The 21832-nt window shown below is 43.4% G+C and overlaps 1 protein-coding gene across 1 annotated transcript; it reads left to right on the forward strand.

Moving 5' to 3' along the window:
* The first annotated feature begins 5468 nt into the window (after positions 1–5468).
* Positions 5469–17029, forward strand: fgfr4 (fibroblast growth factor receptor 4). Its single transcript, XM_072661402.1, has 21 exons — positions 5469–5585; positions 6761–6959; positions 8890–9071; positions 9158–9296; positions 9391–9444; positions 9643–9906; positions 9997–10086; positions 10205–10371; positions 10486–10609; positions 11464–11654; positions 11769–11907; positions 12018–12211; positions 12311–12456; positions 12552–12673; positions 12778–12888; positions 13088–13278; positions 13926–14048; positions 14385–14455; positions 14744–14881; positions 14987–15092; positions 15200–17029. The coding sequence occupies exons 2-21, from the start codon at positions 6842–6844 to the stop codon at positions 15374–15376; spliced, it is 2847 nt and encodes a 948-aa protein (XP_072517503.1). The 5' UTR covers positions 5469–5585; positions 6761–6841; the 3' UTR covers positions 15377–17029.
* Positions 17030–21832: the final 4803 nt, after the last annotated feature.

The raw sequence follows: 21832 nt of genomic DNA on the forward strand, positions 1-21832 counted from the left end.
ATTAAAATCCATGGGGCCCGGCTAGATGCCGCTGTGTACAGAGGGTGGCGTTGGGTTTGATCAGTAGGGAGGGGGAAAGTCGATATTGAGCGGCGATGATATTGTTTTCTTAACCAGCGGATTCCTCACATAGTTGAGGGTGATGTCGAATTATTAATGGCCGAAGGCTTTTCGTGTTTATCCCAGCGTGTTGCTCCCTGAGCTATGAGCATGTGCCCGTCTATCAGGCCCTTATCTTCTTTTACAACTTCCATTTTCCCCTCGTTTATTTGTGTACTTTGACTTTAGCTAAGGACGCTGTAAAATCTGACCCGGACGGCAATAAAACCGTCCTCTCGGAAAGCAGCGGGGGGAAAAAAACAAGGCTAAGACATGGTGTAGAACAGCTCTGTCGCCTCTCTAAATCACCGGCGTGGCTCGAAATAACTTAGCCGACGTGACGGAAGTCGTCCTGCTATGCTATGCTCACGCTGAAAAGCACCTAAAGTCTCTCTGCCATCCTTTCGGGCATAATCGTTCCATTTTCTGTTGGCGCTATAAGTTTGCCTAGCACAAAAAAAAGGAGAAAGAATGCCAAAATAATACGTGTACCTGATTAGCCAGGCCCAAGCAAAGCTTTGGCGAGAGAGTTCTTTTGAGAGGGGCGGTTAGGAGGGGATCTGCAGGGCAACAGAGGAGCTTCAGATAATAGGCTTTAATGGGGCATTCGCATTCAGCAGGCTGCAACAAAGGCCGGGCAGTGGGATTTGGGAGGGCCGATTGTTGCTCCAGTGTGCTTTAATGCTAGGCCCCGGAGACCGAAGCTGAGGACGACTGCGGGGGGAAAATCTGCCATTGTCAAGCGGAATGTCAGCAGTTTTCAAGGAGGCCAGAGAGGACCAGAGAGAGAGAGAGAGAGAGAGGGTCAGCAAGAGAGAGACAGAGAGAGAGAGAAAGTGAGGAGGGGGGGAGAAGGTGCATATGGATATAAAGAGATATATAGAGATAGAGAGAAGTGGACAGGAGCAGAAGGAGAGAGAGTGCTTCACTTTACATCAAAAGGCTTCTCTCTCTCTCGCTCACGCTCGCTCTCGCTTGCTTTCTGTCTCTCTCAAGATGTCAAGATGCACACAGGCGGCCACTGAGAGAGCGCCACACCACAGCACCGCAGTGCACACATGCATAAAGAGCCGGAGGGAGCCTGGCAGGGTTAGACACTCGCTCTTGGCCAACACAGTTATTGGCACTGTCTCTACACTAAGGTCAATAATGGACAGATTTTGACTTCTTCTCCTTTTGAGCTTTTTCTCCTGCTGAACCAGCTTTATTAGAGTCAAGTTAATGTTCTGGTTCAGGGGTGAATGATCAAAATTATCTAAAAAGTTTTAAAGTTTAAAACCTTGCTTGTCAATTATAGACATATTCTGACTTTCGGAAAGAAGCATCTACTCCAGCTGAATCAGCTGTCTTACAATCCAGGTGATCCAATAGTCCAAGGGTTTCATATATAGTGTCAGATTCAGTGCCACAACTGCTGGAGCAGGAGGGCCAAGTGCACTGTGGCTCATAATACAAGGAGGCCTCATAGTGACCAGGTGACCTCAAATCTTTATTGGGCCTCTCATATACACTCTTAAAAATAAAGGTGCTATACAGAAGGGATTCTTTGAGCTATTCCATGGCCATGTTTGGTTTCGTGAAGAACCATTTCTGCCACAGGGAGGTTTGAGTGTGAAGAACCTTTTAAAGGTCCAAAAATGTAGACCTTCACTTGATGTGAAGCTTTTTTGCCTGTTTACAGGTTGTTCACACTCCCACATCTCTATTATAAAGTTCTTTCTGGAGCCAAACATGATTCTTCCATGGCAATGCTTAATTTTTTTAGAGTGGTACTGGCATTACTTAAGACACTTAAGATTCACAGAAAGCTTCAGTTTTCTTAAAAGCAGACCTCGCCAGTTGGCTCCTACCATACCACACATCTTATTCCTCTTATTCATAATGCAGCTCTTAACCTTCACAACCTTCAACCTGATACAATTATGAGTTATTGTTCAAAATAGATCCAATAAAAAAATACACCAGTATTGTCTCTGACATTTCTGCAATCATCTCATTTGGGGTGTCAGACAGCTAAAAATGCCAAGTATTGCAATCAATCAAAACAGTCTAAGCTTAACCTTTAGGTTAGCATTTGATGCCAGTAGGTGCCTTGAGGACATCATCTTTATTGTCAAATAACAAAAGCAAAATCCTGATCAGATTCTAACTCATTGTAAGTAAAGTGGGGCCAATTAGACACCAGTTACACCACTGCTATTGTACTAGTCTACTTACTGGACCTGACCGAACTGTGTGGTGTATCTGAATTCCATGTATTGACTATGTTTATGCAGCCTGTCAGCTCCATTTGCGCATGTGTGGACTCAACAGCTACCTTCTGGTGCTATTGTCTTCCCACATGAAAGATGCCCCCATCAGCAGAACCTCACTGATAGCAGTGCGGGGTCCAGCTGAATCGGGCCTCAGAGAGCAGTGTGCAACATAGTCACACAGTTAGAAATGAGAGAAGCGGCGATGGTTTCAAAAGCCTGTCCCCCCTTTAGGTACGCCTCACAGACACTTCAAGCCAAATCTCCCCTTCAGAGACTATGGTTCCTTGCAGGTGGAGCCCATGATCATCACTCTGTCTCGCCCCAGTCACAAACATAGGGGTGAAGTCTCCACACAGGTCCACCAAAGTGAGAAAGAATGCTACTGCAAGGAGTGTTGGGTTTCTCCACTTTGTTTTGCGGGTCAGGATAACCTGTTCTCTTCTTCTTTTCTGGCCTTAAGGAAGCCTTCAAATAAACAGGGGTGGAAAATCCTCAAATCACTCAAATTATTATTTATTTTAGTCTGTACTGCATTTATTATAGCTGTTATTATAAGAGCAATTGTGGACCCTACTACTATTGGTACTACTCTGAAGAATTATTCACTGAATCCTTGTACTTTTTAATTACTTTTTAATTACATTTTCATTACAAAAACGAACCTTTTACTTCTTATATTTTTATATACATTTATCTAGACCTCCAAATGACTTGTTATGAATCTGACAGACCACAGAAACATGTCAAGACCAGTACCACCTACTGGTCACCACCCAGAGTTTGTTCAAACGGGTTAAGACCAGAGTGATTTGCTAATAGTGTGTGATCAACCAGCATAGATTTAGTGCATACTGATTTTTTTGGCTCCAGACATTTATTTCAGTAGATTTTGACCAGGGATACTTCTCTCATTTATTCAAATGAAATACATTTCCAAGAGACAAAAAACACTCTGGGCCCAGTTTCCCGAAAGCATCTTAGTGTTAAGACCATCTTAACTGCTAGACAGAGAGAGAGAGAGAGAGAGAGAGAGAGAGAGAGAGAGAGAGAGAGAGAGAGAGAGAGAGAGTTAGTTCAGTGTGATGCTCACTTAACCAAGAAGAAATACCTGCTAATGAACAGCTCTGTCCTCGTTGACTATACACTATTGTCTAATTTACTGGTATTCTTTCATTTATACATCTACACTAGGCTTACTAGCTTCTTATTTGTGTCAGTGTATTTACTAAAAAGGAAACTGACAAATGAAATTATGGTCTGCCCTCTCAAAACATGTATCTCCTGAAGATTCCCACAGTACGTAAGTTTAAAAACTGCAGGAACTTCAGTGTCACTAAAAAAAAAAAAAAACTTCATCAGATGGTGGAAGTGGGTAAAATGGTTGGTCTGTGTTTTAAATGATTTACTGGAGGGTTGATTATTGTATTTTTCTCTTGTTTGTCGTCTGTTTTGTGGGAAGAGTGTATGTGCTGCTACCTGTCCCGGCCAGGACTCTCCTGTAAATAATGAGATTTTTAACCTCAAATGCCTGGTTGAATAAAGGAAAATCTTTGTGCTAAGATGCTTTTGGGAAATCAAGCTCTGATGAGATGTTTAATTAAAATCGGCTGTTAAAAGCAACTGTGCTTCCACACTGCACCAAACTTTTTAACATTATTAATAATAAAAAAAACTTCCACTTGTATATAAGTTTTTGCTTCCCTCTTTCTGGCTTCCTTCTTCCACTTTTGACTGGGTGGGATTTTGACTCCCAGTGCTCATACTTTCACTGGACTAGAAGTTTCCCCCCACCCTTTTCTCAGAACTAATAAAGTGGGGAGCGTCTCATCAGCCCCCACTAATAAATCAATTAGGGGCCGAGGTGTCTCCTCGCAGCCTAAAAGGATTATTACGAGTATGCTCTACGGCAATGATGTAATTACGGGAAGGAGCCATTCACAGCTATTGAATACAGTACACAAGTACCCTACAAGTGCTCGTCTCAAAGGGAACTTTATGCTTTATTTATTTCCCCCCCTAATTCACCATGTAACACAGCCTAAACGCGTATTATACAGCAGGCCTAATGCTGAGTAAACTGTTTATTTAGGCTGGTCTCATTACTACACGCTATAAATCGCTCACGTTTACGATTATACATATATAAAAGATATTATATTATAATTACTATTAAATTATAATATTTATTTGTATAGCATTTCTATTCAATTCATAGACTTAGATTTAGATATTCAGATGATGATTCAGATCTATGCAGAGCCCTTGCTAACAGCTTGTAGTAGGGAGTGGATCTAGCTAAGTAACCAGCGTCTTGAGATATATTGGTTACTGGGGGTCTCAGTATCCCTCAGGGGATTTGTTTTTTTTTTTGTTTTTTTTTGGTAAGGGGGGGGGGGTGGTGGTGGGGGTTGGAAAAGCGCACACACATACATACACACGCGCACACACGCTGACACACACCCCTCCTCCGCTCCCCTCTCCCTCGTTTTAGCCCATTGTTGGGCTCCTTCCAGTCAGAACAGGGTCCCCGGCTGCTGGAGAAACGCTGCTCCTCCACTGGAGCTCGGAGTCGACCCACAAGGACGCGTTTCTGAGGCGTTTCTTCTTCTTCTTCTCCCTCTTCTTTTTTCCTGTTAACTCACCTGAGCTAAACAGAGGGAGTCCCTCAGAAACTGGACCAGCTCTCTCTCTCTGAGGTACTGAGAGGAAAAGCGAAACGGCGAGAGGAGACGAGGGCTCGAGGAGTTCGCCGCTCTTACTGGATGTTGGCTCTTGTTGAGAGACGTGCAGATTACACGTGGATTTGTTCTCGGGTGCTGAACTGAGCTGGTCGGAGCTGCTGTGCGGTGGATTTAGCTGCTTTTTGGGCTCTTAAGTGCTCGAGCACACAGCAAGAGAGTCAGCGATCAGAGCGAGGAGGAGGAGGAGGAGGAGGAGGAGGACAGCTGGACTTTGTGCGCTGCCTCGACCGAGGAGCGCCTCTCTTCCCCAGGTGGTCAGCGACCAGAGACCCACGTTGTTGTTGTTTTTTTTATTTTTTTTTATTTTTAATATTTATTACAGTCTTATTTTTGAATGGATTTCTGAAGGTCGGTGGTCTTTTCGGAGGAGAAATTGGAGACAAATGAGACCTGAGACCATCTCAATCTCAATCTCAGCCGAAGGAACACAGCTCCAACTGGTGCCTTATTGAACTTTTCAAGGAACCGGGCAAAAGGGCGGAGGACGAAGGTAAACAGAGTGGAGAACCCACTGAAAGGTTCTGTAATATATATATATTTATTATATTATTATGGTGTAGGAGGGTTAGCTGATAAGCCCATTTGACGCGGTAAAAAGTCCAGAGTTTCTCTTAGAAAAAAAATCTTGAATGAATTTTGACTGAACTAGATTTATTTATTAGATGTATTGATACATATATTTCATTTAATGGCTGTTAAAAGTGCACGGTTTGCTAAACTAGTGCTCATACCACACAATAACAGCCAGATTAATGAGATAATATGTCCACTCGTCCCAAACGCAGTTCATTTGCGTAGATGTCAATAGTCTTACGCCACCACGTCTTCGCATTACGCACAACCCCCCCCCCTCCTCCTCCTCGTCCTCCTCCCCTTTTGCAGCTAAATTGCATTTAGATGACCAAGTTAGTTCACACTTGTAAATGGCTTCATTTATCTTAAGCTCACTCTCACTCTGGTGCGAAAGCCTGACCAGTGGTGAAGGAGCGCATGCTGCCCTGCAAAGCTACATGTTCTTCTTCTCACTAGAGCAAGTGTTTAAAAAACAAGGAGCTCCTTGAGTCCTGCCCGGACAGCATCCTCCAAACTCCCTGTCCACGGGTTGTCCAGTGTCAGCTATGCGCCTGCTTCCCTACTAGCACTACTAACTAATGAGAACTCCTTCATGGCATATCCACAAATTACGCACGTCATTACGCTAAAGGGCATTTGGACACAAGTGAGTGACCAGTGGACAGTGAGCCCAGTTCAAGTTTACTGTACCTTCACTTTACCTCACTTTGATTTATAGCCAATTCCTGACTCATACAAACGAGCCATTATGCGCGCGCTGCCCCCTTTCATTTACAAACAACACCCCCCTCCCCTCCCTGCACCCTTCCCCAGCCGTAAGTGCCCCGCATTCGTACCTCCAGTTATTCATGTTATGGAAAGTAGTGCACAACAATGTCCAACAATGAACAGGTAGACAATGTGTCTGTTACACAGTGCAACTGGACTTGCTGAGCATTGATATACAAATGTGCTCTTCGGGAGGGGGTGGGGTGGTGTGTATGTGTGTAAAAGAGGGGGGGGGGTGTACTTCTATTCATATCTTAATGTTAATGTAAGCAGGCACAGTAGGTTTCATGTCTTGCACACACTCATTCTTACCCTGTTTTTCAGGTTTGTGGCTACAGAGGAACACACTGAGGTTGCCGATGTCTGGAGTCAGCGTTTGAAGCCATCACAGTTTCTCTCTCGCTCATGCAAGACACAGATTACCTCAGCAAAATGTTGAGCATCTGTAAGATCATCGTAATGCTGTGCCTGGCAGAGCTGGCGTTCTCAAGAAGCGTGCCGCCAGAAGAGGTCCGCTCCAAAGGTACCGCTCCTGCTTTAACAGGCAGCTCTTCACACTTTATGTGCTCTAGTTTTTGCCTGGTGAGCGGTCAGGGTACCAGGAAAACGGTTCTCCAGAGGGACAACATAATTTCCTGGTTGGATTTCAGGTGGTGGACCATTTGGTTCTGTCCATCATTGGTTCTTGTCCAGTATATGAGCCGTGGTTTCGGTTTGATTGTTAGTGCAGTTTATGGAAATATTCCTAAGGACAGAAAAGAAGTTCAGCCTTGAAGAGCTTAAGAGCAGAGGAAGTGGTGGAGGATGTAATCGTTCGGAGGGTAAAAGAATCCAAGTATTTTCTTGAGCCGTAAACAGTGCTATCTGATCCTGCCAAAGCCCTGAGGCTCGGAAGTGTAAATCTGTCTGGCCCGGTGCCAGTGACAGGGGGATTGTGGGGAGGCCCTGGAGGAGGAGGAGGAGGAGGGGGGGTTCTTATTGATCCTTTACAAATGCTGGGCTGTCTTGGGTTTTGTACCTGCCAGAAAGGCATTTGATGATCTTCAAGTGCTGTTATGATGTTCACCAAAGTACCTGCTGTCTCAGGTAATCCAAGCAGCCTACAGGAGCACGGGTTTGCAGTTGTGGTGGTGCTCAGTGCAGTGGAAATGAGGAATTATTAGGAATGATCCTGTTTAGAATTTCAATTTCCGTTAGTGATACGCTTGGCCTGTCAGTTGACGTCTTGCTGGGGTTATATTTATCACAGTTAATATGCTTCACTGAGATCCACATGGGCATGCAAGAACTGATAGTGAGAGAATGGAGGGGGCAGATGTGGACCCGGCCGAGGATTGGGGCAAAGTGTTCGTTAAAAGTGTCCTTTTCTGAACTCTTCATGAGCCAAGTCCAGTGCAGGAGAAGTGGTGAAGGTTGAGGGGCCCTGTGGTGCAGCCCAACAATGCCCCACAAGTTCCTGCCAAAGGAAATTAAAGTCATTTGACAACTGTAATATTTTAATGGGCAAAGCCATCCAGGCGAGCTCCATTTACCAATAAAAACACTGGCCTAGGAAGAGAGGCGTGGTAATAACTTAGAATCTGCTGTAAATTCTCAGTTCTGAAGTAAGTCTGCTGATCAAATATGACTATGTTGTTCAGTCTAGAGTGTTCTTAGCTGTATGCATGCTTTGATTGCTTCTTCTGCACCTTTCCTGTCTTTAAAGTCTCCAAATTGTTTATTTTTACAAAGAAAGATGGTCATTTAGGATCACCAACATTGAAAGTGATGCAGATCAGCTTCACACAAGGAGGAACGAGGGTTGCTACGGTTGTGATAATGATTGAGTCTTCACAAAATCTGCAAGTCAGGAGAGGAGATAGCATTGTCTCCATCACAACCATAGCCATTCAACCACACAGCCTATGTTTAGTGTGTGTGTGTGTGTCTGTGTGTGTGTGTTTTGTTTAGCTTGCCTTTTATTTTCCCTCCTGACCATTCACACCCTCTCTTGGGGTCAGATCCAGGCCAGTCCCCAGTTTTATTCAGTGAAGTTCATTAGTGTGTTGGTGGGAGAATGCTGTGCCTCAGTGCCAGAGGTGACATTGCTGGGTTGGGGGTTCTTTGCGCAAATGCTTATCACACTCCCTGCCGCGGCACCAGGAACACTGCTGTGAAGTCAAACCTAGGTCATCTTCCATTGAGAACTGGAGGTCCGCTCTCTCCCTTTTGTTTCTTGCCCCTTCGCCTGCGATTCACCCCAAAACCAGCCCTGATCTTTGAGAGAAGGGGCTCTTGTTAGCAGTCAGAGACTGATTGCTTAAAACTGCTCCGCTCAGTAAACACAAGCTGTACTGTTTTTCGGGGAATCACAGCACACTCGTTGTGTGGAAATGCGACCACACAGTCAGGAATAGATGGAAAGGTAAACACCATGCATGCTTAAAGTGGCCTTTTCTCTTACTTTTGCGCAGATTCTAGAGCATCTCGTCCCACTCTCCAGCCAGGCTTCCCAGCAAACACCACGGTAATGGTTGGAGGACTGGCCAAGCTGGTGTGCAAAGTCCACCGGCCAGCCATGACACGTCTTCAGTGGTTTAAGAAGGAGAATGATGGCCTGGGGCCTGATGGATCACCACTTCTTAAGGCTCTCACTGTAAGAAAGTGATTTAAGGTACCTCTCTGAAACATATTTCTGTCTTGAGGAGAGTGGGAGTAACTCTGGATTTGTTTTCCCTGCAGCCTCTTCAAGAGAGCATCTCCAAAGTCAACATTCTTCCTTTAGTGAATGTCTCCTTGGAAGATGCAGGAGAGTATATATGCGTGGCAGAAAACTCAGCTGGACGGGCTACTCGTTCAGCTTGGGTGGAAGTCTTACCAGGTAAGCAGTTACATGCAATATTTCTATTTTATTATTATTATTTATTTTATTTTTTTGTGATTTGGTCATGACAAGGTCCACTTTTTTGTTGCAGAAACTCTTCCTTCTTTATCTCTGGATCCACTGACTATGCCAGAGACACCAACAGGTATGACAAGCTCTGGTCTATTTAAGTTATTCACAGCTTTACATCCAGTAGAGCGTATGTGCAAGGATGTCTTCATGTCTAATGTCTTCATTAGTTAGAGTCTTTGTGGAGTTAGAGGATGCCTGGGGAGGAACATTACAAAGGGGATAGGGGTAGAATTGACTTGATAAATCATATTATCTATTTTCCTTTTTCTAGAACTTTCAGAGGAGCTGAATGAAGAGACATCAGAACACCTCCTCCTAGAGCCTGGTGATGTGCTGAAACTGTGTTGCGATACAAATCGTCCCGGGGCTGTCCATTGGTTCAAAGGAGATTCCCGGCTGCAGCATAGTGCTCGCATCCAGATTAGAGCAGGAGTCATGGAGATCACGGACGTGACATATGAGGACTCAGGCGTGTATGTTTGTATGCTCCGAGGCACCAGAGAGGCTTTGCGCAACTTCACCATCACAGTAGCAGGTATGTTTCGTCAAGGCCCGCATCAATCATGATGATTTGAATTATTGCTAATAAAGGTGTAATCACACTTGTCTAATCTGAACCTCTCAGATGCCCCAGGATCAGGAGATGATGATGAGGACAATGGTCTGGAAGACTCTGCAGCAGAGACGGAAAATGACCAGGTCTACCTTTCCAGAGGTTTGTCTTGTGTTCTTAAAATAAAAAATAATTAAGAAATAAAATTCTGCAAGTATGTCTGTTACCGGAATCTTATGTCTTAGAAATTGCCACCAGACTCATGACTGTGTTCTTTCAGGTCCATACTGGACCTTTGTTCAGCGGATGGAGAAAAAGCTTTATGCTGTCCCAGCTGGAAACACTGTTAGATTTCGGTGCCCTGCTATGGGAAGCCCTCTACCCACAATCCGCTGGCTAAAGAATGGCAGAGAGTTCCGCGGAGAGCACAGGATTGGAGGGATCAAGGTGAGATGTCATTGTTACAGCAGGACAATACACTGATAAACATCTATTAAAAGTTAAATAAGCATTATATTTTGACATTTTGTTTACACAACTTTCATTCTCGATGCGTTACAGCTGCGACATCAGCACTGGAGCCTGGTCATGGAGAGCGTGGTGCCCTCAGACCGTGGGAACTACACTTGCGTGGTGGAAAACAAATATGGGTCCATCACTCATAGCTACCTCCTGGATGTGCTGGGTAAGAGGGCTTCTGCCTACTGTAGACAGTGGCCTGGCTCCATGTGGAGCCAGTGAAGGCCAGCCATGCTCAGTGCATGTCAGGGACAATAAACATCAAATCAGAGAGAGACCCAATGCTGGCATCTCAGTGGTGTTTCACTGTTAGACCAGACGCACCTCAGAGCCATGGAGCACGTGATTCCACCACAGGCACCATGGTTCTGGGCTTCAGTGTATACAGATATATTAAAGAGCGGCACAGGAAAAGGGCAGTAAATATCCATGGAGAGAAGCCTGGGGAGAGGGGGGAGGACTGGCGTCAGCCTGTATGGTACGTGCCTGGAAGCGCAGTGGCCCGGGCGTCCAGACCAGTTTTCTACCTGACCTGTGACAGACCTGTTTGTTAAGAGTCCGGCATGGGGTCAACTGCTGTCTCCATGCACAGAGAGGGGAAAAAGAATAGCCGACAGGAGGGGGGGGGGGGGGGGGGGGGATAGGACTCCGCGACTTCAAAGAATCCCAGTACACGGGCCTGGCTCTGAAATTCCCTAATGGAACCAATTAGTGCGTGTTTGGCTAGCCTTTGGAAGCTCTGCTTATCTCATTCCATGCTTTAGACCATCTTACCAGATTAACACTTGTAATAACCATGTGGGCTTTGGAAACAATGATGTAAAAGTATGACATACTTAAGCCACCACACCAAAAAGCCATCATAGTTCATTATCAGCAGTCAGACAACTGTTTATGAATATTGATGGGGCGGAGGGGAGGGGCGAGAAGGTAACTATTTGACCACTTGACCTGGTGTTTGACACACTAGTCTGCATATTTGTGGTTGAGGTTCTAAGAAACTTTATCTTTCCTTTTCAGAACGCTCTCCTCACAGGCCCATTCTCCAGGCTGGTCTACCAACCAACATCACAGCAGTAGTAGGAGGGGATGCTCAGTTCCTCTGTAAGGTCTACAGTGATGCTCAACCTCACATTCAGTGGCTGAAGCACATTGAGATGAATGGCAGCCGTTACGGGCCAGATGGCATACCCTACGTCAAAGTTGTCAAGGTATTCAAATGACCATATACTTAAAAGCAAGACAGCACATATTACACAGCGTAACAGTAGTAGCATTTCTACTAGGTGTAAAGATGCTAACTTATTTTTTTTATAACTTTCTAGACAGGCAGTTTGAACATGTCTGAGGTGGAGGTTTTGTACCTGACAAATATCACAATGGAGGATGCTGGAGAATACACCTGCTTGGCTGGAAACTCTATAGGCTTTTCCCACCAGTCTGCATGGCTCACTGTCTTGTCAGGTAAGTGCTGTGGCTATATAACCATATAACCATTCGAAATAGTTGAATGTTGGTTCCTTGACTTATCATCACATGGAAATAAAAGAAAACACTTCATTGTGTATTCACAGAGGAAGATGTGGCCAAAGGAATGGACCTGATGGAGACCAAGTATACAGACATCATAATCTATGCCTCGGGCTTCCTTGCCTTGGTGATGGCTATTGTGATTGTGGTCTTGTGCCGAATGCAGGTCCACCCCACCCGAGAGCCCTTTGATGCCCTTCCTGTCCAGAAACTTTCCAAATTCCCTTTGCGCAGACAGGTGAGATAGTAACTTACAGCAATCTTATGGCCTGCCTGTGAAGTATTTAAATATTTTTTTCAATACATGCATGGATGCTAATGCTGTTTACGTTTACAGTACTCCGTGGAATCCAACTCCTCTGGGAAGTCTAGTGCCTCTCTAATGAGGGTGGCTCGCCTTTCCTCCAGCTGCTCTCCAATGCTGGCTGGAGTGTTGGAGATTGAACTGCCCTATGATCCTGACTGGGAATTCCCAAGAGAGAAGTGAGTACCATTTTCAAGCAACGTCACACAATCCATTCTGATCATATTATTGGACAAAGAATTAACCATGTTTCCTTTTCTGGCTCCTTTTCTAGTTTAACTCTGGGGAAACCTCTCGGTGAGGGCTGTTTCGGTCAGGTGGTGAGAGCAGAGGCCTACGGAATAAACAAGGATAATCCAGACCAAGCAACCACTGTTGCAGTCAAAATGCTGAAAGGTAGATATTTCCCCCCCAAAAAAAGGTCAATATGGCATTTTAGGATGTGTCAAAAGAAATCAGCTTGTTTTGAGCCAACTTAAACATGGCTGATCTTTTTTCAGATGATGCAACTGACAAAGACTTGGCTGACCTTATCTCTGAGATGGAACTTATGAAGGGCATGGACAAGCACAAGAACATCATAAATCTCCTCGGCGTTTGCACTCAAGATGGTGAGTCTTCATCATTTGTTTGTAATTTCTGTGAAGAGACTAATATTGCTTGGCAGCCTGAACATTTCCCTTCAGCTGAGTAAGAGCAATGTCAGTTAGATAGGTTTCTGTGATGGTTAATGGCTGATGATGAATGCGAGCACACATATAAATAAGCTACACACTTGAATCCTAACATGACTCATGTGTGGTTCTTCAGGTCCACTCTATGTGCTGGTGGAATACGCTTCTAAAGGAAGCTTGCGAGAGTATTTGCGGGCGCGTCGTCCTCCTGGCATGGATTACACCTTTGATGTGACCAAGGTTCCAGAAGAGCAACTTACGTTTAAGGACCTGCTCTCTTGTGCCTACCAAGTGGCACGAGGCATGGAGTACCTGGCCTCTAAAAGGGTGAGTTGGGCACCAGATTAGCAGCACAGTTCATTTGTTTGCATGCAAAGAAACAGGCCCTCCTGTCTTATCAACATGTCCCTTTGTCTGACACATGATGCCAGGCATTCCTTAGTGGAGTGGTGGTGTGCTGTGTTTACCGCTGCATCCATCCCGTCTCTGTGGGCTTTGTCCTTTTTAGCACTGCCATAAATCTGTTAGCAAGCAGGCGCACAGACCCGCCTGTGCGCAGGATCATATTACTAGGTCTTTGTGGCCTGCTAAGAATGCAGCTGTCTGAAACCCTTCCATTAAGGGCGGCAAACCAGGGGCTTTTTCGTCCCCTTTTTTCAATCCCCAAATACCACTTCTATTTAAAATGAAAACCAAAATAAACTTAATAACATGCGTTCAGTTCAGCAAACAGTTTGGTGGTGTTTTTCTATGAAGCCCACATCTTTTTTTAAAGCGAAGCTTGTTTTGGAGGTTATGCCGAAACTGCTTACTGCACGTGGATTTAGAACGCATCTGTTCATATAGAAAGGTCTTGTCTGGTTCTTAGGCCAAAAAATAGGCCAATGTGATAACCAGAGAGGACAAAATGTCCCTGACATGCTGTGTTTCGCTATTTCAAATCACTAAGACCTGTCCTGTCTGTTTCTCAACAGTGCATTCACCGAGATCTAGCAGCAAGGAATGTTCTTGTCACAGAGGACAACGTCATGAAAATCGCAGATTTTGGCCTGGCAAGAGGGGTGCATCAAATCGATTACTACAAGAAAACCACCAATGTAAGCAGAGCAGCTAAGATGCCATGCAATTGTTATTTTCCCTTCAATACAAAACATGTTTCAAGTTTATGAACAGACTGTGTTGAGCTTGTAATGATCTGTCCTCTCTGCTCCCCAGCTACTATGTAGGCCCATGTTTAGCCTTAACGCTTTTATAGACAGATGTTTGATGTGTCCCTGCTGATTGGCAGGCAGCTTAATGAGAGATAATTGGACAGAGGGGGGAGGATTAGGGGAGGAGTGGGCAGCCATGTTTTTTGTGGATCAAAAGGAAGAGTGCTTTGCCTGTGTCACAACCAACTGTCCCGCTCACTGCTCTGTTGTGTCCGATTTCAGGGACGCCTGCCAGTGAAATGGATGGCACCAGAGGCCTTGTTTGACAGAGTCTACACACACCAGAGCGACGTGTAAGTCTGGCTAATCATTGCAGCTATGCCAAAAAATCAGCTGACCAGGGATCCCCTGGGCTGGAATGCCGGCTCTTTCAAATTAAACAGACTACCATTCGGGCTTAGGAAAGTGCAAGCATAGGTTAATCCTGATTTGTCTGAGGACTTGTCTAATAGTGGAAAATAAGTACTAACGAAGGAAAATGTGTCCTCCCAGAAGACTAAATCTGCACACTGCAAGCCTGTGGCAATCCCATATTTCTTAGGATAGACGTGCTGATCATTTTTGCTTTCTTTTTAAAACAGTTGGTCATTTGGAGTCTTGATGTGGGAGATTTTCACATTGGGAGGTTCCCCTTACCCTGGAATCCCAGTAGAGGAGCTTTTTAAGCTGCTGAAGGAAGGTCATCGCATGGACAAACCCTCCAACTGCACACATGAACTGTAAGTATTGCCATTGTTCTTGAAACAGCAGTCCTTTACAGAAATTGAGCATTCAGTGTAAAAATTGAGTGGCTAAATATTCTAATGTGTGTTTTTTTTTTTCAGCTACATGAAAATGAGAGAATGCTGGCATGCAGTTCCAACACAAAGACCAACTTTTAAACAGCTGGTAGAGGAGCTTGACAGAGTGCTGCTATCCATTTCAGATGAGGTAGGCCTCTTTTTTAGCACCGGAATTTTCCCAACACCATTAATAAGGTCACTAATGTCAGTATCTGCTTTTATGTTTACTAAAAATGTTCTTTCATACTTTTGCAGTACCTGGACCTGTCTACCCCCTTTGAACAGTATTCGCCATCTTGTGAGGACACTTCCAGCTCTTGCTCTTCAGACAATGATTCAGTGTTTACCCATGACGCTTTGTCCACCGACCCATGTCTGCTTGGCTATCATGACGTACGCTCACGGATAGACTTGAAGACAACGTTACGATAAAGTCTTAGCTGCCGGAGGACTCCAGCTTGTGGAAAACAAAGTTCACTCTGAAAACACTCACATGAGAAGCGTCACAAGGACTTTGGCCTTCAGTGCTCTGCCCAAGAACATTATAACAATGCTTGGCACTACAAAACCTGGTGATGACAAATGGCTGCCTCAGATAATCATGTTTAGTAACTGGACTGCCTGATCATGAAGCTATTTAGTCTCAATTTCCGTTGAGGAGGAAAGGATGGATGCTGCTTATTATGTATAAAGTTTCAAGTATTTGAGCAGCATAGATTTTTTTAAAGAGAACATTTATTTTGATATAAAAAGCTGATAGCATTGTTAAATATAAAATTCTCTCTATATAAGATTATTCTACATTTTTTCCTATTTAAAGAGTTGTCTTAAATCTCAGGATCTCGCATGGTAAAATTTGCTGTAGTGGCAGCAAAGTGCCTGGATTTTGATTTCCTGTGAATATCTTAAAATATTTTTTTGTACATATCATTAAATAAGACAATTACATTTTATAAATTATTGTAAAAGATATGAAATGAAGGTGTTTCTTGGGAGAAGAACTTATACTTGCATTGGACCCATAAAAGATCCTCGAAGTTGTATTTTTAATTCTAGCAGCACAACTGCAAAAAGCCTTTGTACACTGCTCAGCCCATTGTATGCCGTCATGGCTAAGCAGTCAGGATTCTGTTCACTATGGTTTAATTTATACACAGACAGTTTGCAAGCATGGTGTGCCTGCTCCCCCCACAAAAGCAGGGCACCATTCAAACCAGGACAATATCGGGGACCAGAGAAGCCTCCACTGTCAGTACTGTATAAAAAGAAAGGGGCTGGATTGAATGTGAAAACCACCCATGAGATTGATTGATTTTAAATAGGGGAATCCTCCTTTGTTTCGCTGTAACCTTTTACCTAGCACAGTTTGTTTGTGGAGTCCAAGCGCAGGCTAAGGTGGACAATAGGCCCATGGAGCTGTAATGGGTGCGACTGCAGGGCAGGGTGATTGGGGGGCTGTCAGAGCCTGTGTGCAAATGAGGGAGACTCTTAATATGGTAATGGTTCCAGCTGCCCATCTCTCTCCTGCACTGTCTTTTTCACCTTTTTAATATACAAATGCTAATGCTGGCCTTTTCTGAGCAAACTGCAGTGTTCTTCAGGGAATGCAAAGCCTCACTCACAAGCTGATAAGAAAGAGGTTTTCTCAAGTTAATTTACTCCGTGCTTTGCATTCCCAGCCAGGGATGCTCCTGCGATTCCCCCAGGGCGCATTCGAATAAATCAGCCATTCAGTTTCCCTTTTGGGCACAGTGGTGAAATCTGATTGAAAATGTTGAAACCTAACACTAGGGCTCAAACTCCCCTAATATGGCAGCTACAACAGGGCTTGACCTCCATCTAAATACCACACTGTTGACACTAGGTGTCCTTTCATTTGGTCCTAAAAAAGTCAAAAGTTCTTTATCTGAGATGAAGAAAGCAGAAAGTCTGAATGATGAACTGCATGACATTCCATGTACCCCCATTTCAATTTGTAACAATCAACGATGTTCTTATGCATTTTTCGCTTGAGAGAATTATTTTAGAAATATCTAATTTATTTGTTTATTGTGCTGTTTTATATTAAATAAAGGATAATTTAAACTTCTGACATCATTTGTGTTATATCTTGACTGGAAAGTTCCATATTCTGCATGTACACATTCTATCTGTTCAGCAATTTTACGTTTCTGACCATTCTACCTTCATTCGCAATACTGCGAATACAAATAGTTTATTAATGTGTTATCTTAGTACGTACAGTGCTTACATTTGGAGTTAATTTAAGTGCACACTTATCTGCAACACATTATTTACAGTGTGACTCTGTGTCTGTGAGCTTAGATCTTGCATAGCTAGCATTGCCAGTCTGATCCCACTTAAATGTCGCCTTCTAAATCTCATGCCTGTCCAGCACCACCACGGCTTATCTCTCATGTGTAACAAATCACAGTCTGGAGAGGAGCAGTCCAACCCTCACAGAAGCCTGATAAGTGTCTGTGTCTCTGCCGAGATTCTAACAGCCAGCTGGACGAAAAGAGATAAGAGCAGGTTCTCCATGGCTGGCTTCTTCTCATCTCCACATGCTCTGCATGTTTGACCTGGGAGAAAGGGCCAAACTAGCCTGCCAAATGGCTTTCCGCATGCCCCTGGCTAGTTCCCGCCCATTGTTTTTCTTAAATGATAATGCTGAGATGTTATCTTATCTCTGGTTAAAGGTGGCCATTTCTACAATCTAAATAAACCCCTAATATTTCGCATCGCCATATTACATCTCAAATTATTAAGGTGTTATGATGTCACAGTTGTCAAAGATACCGGTGCAGGGACGGCTTAGTCCAAGACAACTATGTTGATACAAGGAATAAAGGAGTGGACCATGAGGCAACAATACAAGAGCAACTTTCAAATTATTGCTCTCTATAGTACAAACATCTAAATCTTTAGTGATTTCCTGGTCAGTTACTCACAAGCCATGAAATATCTGGCATTATTTGGCAACCGGCATGCATACAGCACTGATCATACACCAATCTGCCATGACATTGGCTAATAAATGCCTAATATTATCTAGCTATCCCTTGTGCCAGGATGTTAGCAGCAGATCCCTCAAGTAATCAAAGTTGCGAGGTGAGGCCTCCTCGGATCGCAGGTTTATTGGTTGTCCTTCCTTGGACCACTATGTGTGAAGAAAGCCTCCAAACTGGTGTATTGCAATTAAGCAGTAATCATGCTATTTGTTATGTGTACAAATGCTGTGTGGTCTCAAATGACCTTGATTTTTGGACCTTGAAGTTGGCAAGAGGAAAAATTATACTATTGAATGAGATTTCAGTATTGGGGAAATTGATGACAGGAGCTGCAGCTACAGACACTGCTCACCTAGCTGGTGTTTTAATAGCAACAATGACTAAAGGGGCATCTGCATTTAGATCTATGTGAAAAACATCAGTAAACAGTTGGAAATTGTGGTTGAAACTGAACATTCAACATCGGAGCTCCTGCATTAGTGGGATAAGTGTAAAAAAGAAAAAAGGAAAGGGTGCTATTCCTCAGATGACTGAGAATGTCAATGCAGAACAGTGTCAGTGCAGAACAGAAGATAGGCCATTTACAGTGTATGATTATTAGTACAATATAATTGTATTGCTAGACAGTAAAGGCCCACTGTAAATCAATATAATGGGTTATTGAGACTGATCACATTTATCCTATTAGGAAACATGTATGTCCTAATTGGAGTGACTCTCTTACCCTACCCACATGACACAGGGGGTCACTGAATGGTTTGTTAGGTAGGAATATAATGTTAATCATATGACCTTTGCGGTCACCAGATCCTAATCCAGTCGAATGCCTATGGGATATTCTGTACTGACGTGTAAAATACTGCACTGCACCACCATCATCAAAACACCAACTGAGAGATGAATTATGTTAAATATAGGACAGGGCCTCCAGATCATTTTTGCCTAGGTACACTGATGGCTGGTAATGGTCCAGCCTTACTAAGGCACCTTATGCGGTTTTGTCCTTTAATTACAATGGCTCAAATTACATCACAGCAATTTGCCTTTCCTTTTCCCCCCAATAATTACTGTAGATAGCATACACTTTAGTCCAGGGTTCATAGGATATTGCCAATGGTACATCCATAGCGTTTACCAAGATGTTACTTCTGGCTTATGCTAAGAGAAAACATTTTAGCAAGTTGAAATGGATGAGATTTTTTGATACTGTGTTAACTATGACCCTTTAAATGTCGCTAAACAAAGATGATGTTGCAAAGGATACATGTGCACTTTGGCAACGGAGGTGGAGTATCCTATCACTGAGTGTTCAGAGGTAGCATAATCTATCACTTCTCAGGTGTTATTTGAGATAAAACGTGAAAAGGTTGTGAATGCTGTTTAAGTCATTATTCGTCTTGTAAAGTATTGCAGTTTGAGAGGGATCCTGTCAAATGTCAGCTGTTTGTGAGGTAGTTACTGTAACCGCTCACACAACCACCTGGTATTATTGTGACTAAGATCTGTTAAGTTAAATACATTGTTTTTTTAAAGCTCTCATCAACTGTCCTGAACCTTTGTGCTCTCCATAACTAAACATTTTTAGCACACCAGGCTAAAAAAGTACAGAAACCAGTTCATTACAAAAACTCAATTAATTAAAAAAAAGAAGAAAAAAAAATGGTTCGTTACGAGCTTGGGTGACAACTGGACTGTAAGCTGCATCTGCCATGAAGCATAAACCACTGCTAGATAATATAGCAAACCTAAGACCTTTTTACATGTCAAATAAAGTTTTGACATGAAGCATCAGTGGGCACAGCTGCCATGGTTATCATTTTATTGGGCTCTTAGTGTAAACCAAAGTTCACTGAAATGACTGGAACTGTGCCGTCGGTCTGAGAATCCACATTTTCCAGGGAATGTTGTATTAGCTTAGCGGTGGTTTCTCACCAGGAAACCACCGCATATAATTGTTTTATGGGAACAGAATGCACCACTGTTTGCTACTAACGTACTAACACGTCTGAGTGGGTACAGTTCAATGAGAGAGGGCCACACAGGGAAAGAAGAGGCTAAAGCACAAGAGGCAATTCTGCAATTCCAATAAAGTTCAGGGGGTATTTAACTGTCTGTACATTTGCTGGTAGAATTAAACAATAGTGCTAAGTAATTTGCCCGGCGCTTCATGTATCTTAGATGTGAATATTACTGTGACTATTTCCGTGGCTCACACATACACTCTATATTTTGACATTCTCTCTTTTTTAAAACGTCTTAGCTGTTAAAAAAATCCTTGTGCAACATTTTTCCTGAAACCATCTTTAGCAGAAACACAAGTTAGCCTTAAAGTGGGGTGGTGGGAGTGGGGGGGTCTCTGAATATGGACATTGGAAAGATATGATGTAAACAGTCCAACAAAAGTATGTTAGCAGCAAAATATATAATTTCTTTAGTTGAAGTGGGACTAGGCCTTCAAATTCGCCTAGTAATAATTCCTGAGACACAAAGACACCATTTCCACAGCATTTGTATGATCCTATTTTCATTCCCATGCATTTCCACTCTCATTCTGTCATGCTAAAGCCCAGAACAATGTGCAAAATGTGACCGGCTTCTATAAGGCTATATGTCCCTGCTGTCCAATGAACAACATGTATCTCCAGTTTGACCGTTTTCAGTTTCCTCCATGGTTTGAACCCTGTAGCTGCTCTGTACACTGTGTAAATAATTCTGGATGAATGGACCAATAGAAATGCTCTAAATCACTTGAAATAAACTCCTAATTTACTCTATCTTCCATTCAGAGTTCAGAAACATTTTGTCATCAGTCACCATTTTGAAGACACATGGTTTTCATTGGGCAACGACAATATATGTGTACATATGCACGACAACACTCCAACCTCACTTCATCATCTGCCTGGGCTTCTCCTTGAGCCAAGAGAGTTGAGTCATGCCAACTGCTCAGCAGTTTATCACGGTTAATGTTCAACTGTTTAGCCTTCGGACCTCCGCTCCGGACGAGAGCACAATGGCTTATCTGTGTATGTTTTCTCTTTCTCTCTATCTGTTGATCAGGAAGTATTTGAGCACTTGTCTATACACAGAGCCTCAGTAGATAATGCCTGGAGTGTGTGGGCACAGGAAGTGTGAAGGGTAAACTTCCCTGCAAAAATGGCACTCTTTTATTTTGACTCATTCCCACTCACAGGTGTGAGCAGTCCTTTTCCTGGTCTATTTCCTTAAGAGGTTGAGTTCAACAGCATTCTACCAGTGTCTGGAATGTATGTGGACGACGACTTCAGTCATCAAGCTGTTTTAACATGAAAGAAGTTATTTTTTTAAATAAATCAATATATAAAAGCTAAGGTTTCACTTAATTTTACATTAAAAATTAAGGTTTCACTTAATTTTAGAGCAACTCGGAATGGAAAACAATTGCTAAATAGTACTAAAATTAAATATTTAGCTATGGCCCCCCTTTTTGAGCGAATTAGCCATTGATTTGTAACTCCGGTGGGGAGCAGTTTTTGTAAATGGAGAAAGCAGAGGGCTTTCAAGCACATTATGTATTTCCACACTCTTGTGAGTTGACAGAGGCATGATTTAGAAAGAGGAGATGAATATTCACCAGGAGAAACAGGGAGTCTGCTACACGTTGGATCGCATATCCTAAGGCTAGGCCCAAGGTCACAGACAACAGAACATGCTGAAACCAGAGAGCAGAGAATCACACAGACCACATCTAGACTGCGTCAGGAAAAGAAGAAAGGAGGAGGTGGGAGAGCGGAGGAGACGCGGGCCATTCCATCGACAGCAGGCCCTCATAACTCCTTCACAGTTTTCTGGGAGGTTATTTATTGCTCTGTAATTTCGGAGGTGCCAGGGGAGCGTA

This window comes from Salminus brasiliensis, chromosome 18, assembly GCF_030463535.1.
Source record: "Salminus brasiliensis chromosome 18, fSalBra1.hap2, whole genome shotgun sequence".
NCBI classification, from domain to species: domain Eukaryota; kingdom Metazoa; phylum Chordata; class Actinopteri; order Characiformes; family Bryconidae; genus Salminus; species Salminus brasiliensis.

Bases quoted from the DNA above. Each gene is read 5' to 3' on its own strand.
- fgfr4 (XM_072661402.1), top strand. From the start codon at position 6,842: ATGCAAGACACAGATTACCTCAGCAAAATGTTGAGCATCTGTAAGATC. The intron at 10,610-11,463 runs GTAAGAGGGCTT...TTTCCTTTTCAG, and splicing joins CTACCTCCTGGATGTGCTGG to AACGCTCTCCTCACAGGCCC. The intron at 11,908-12,017 runs GTAAGTGCTGTG...GTGTATTCACAG, and splicing joins ATGGCTCACTGTCTTGTCAG to AGGAAGATGTGGCCAAAGGA.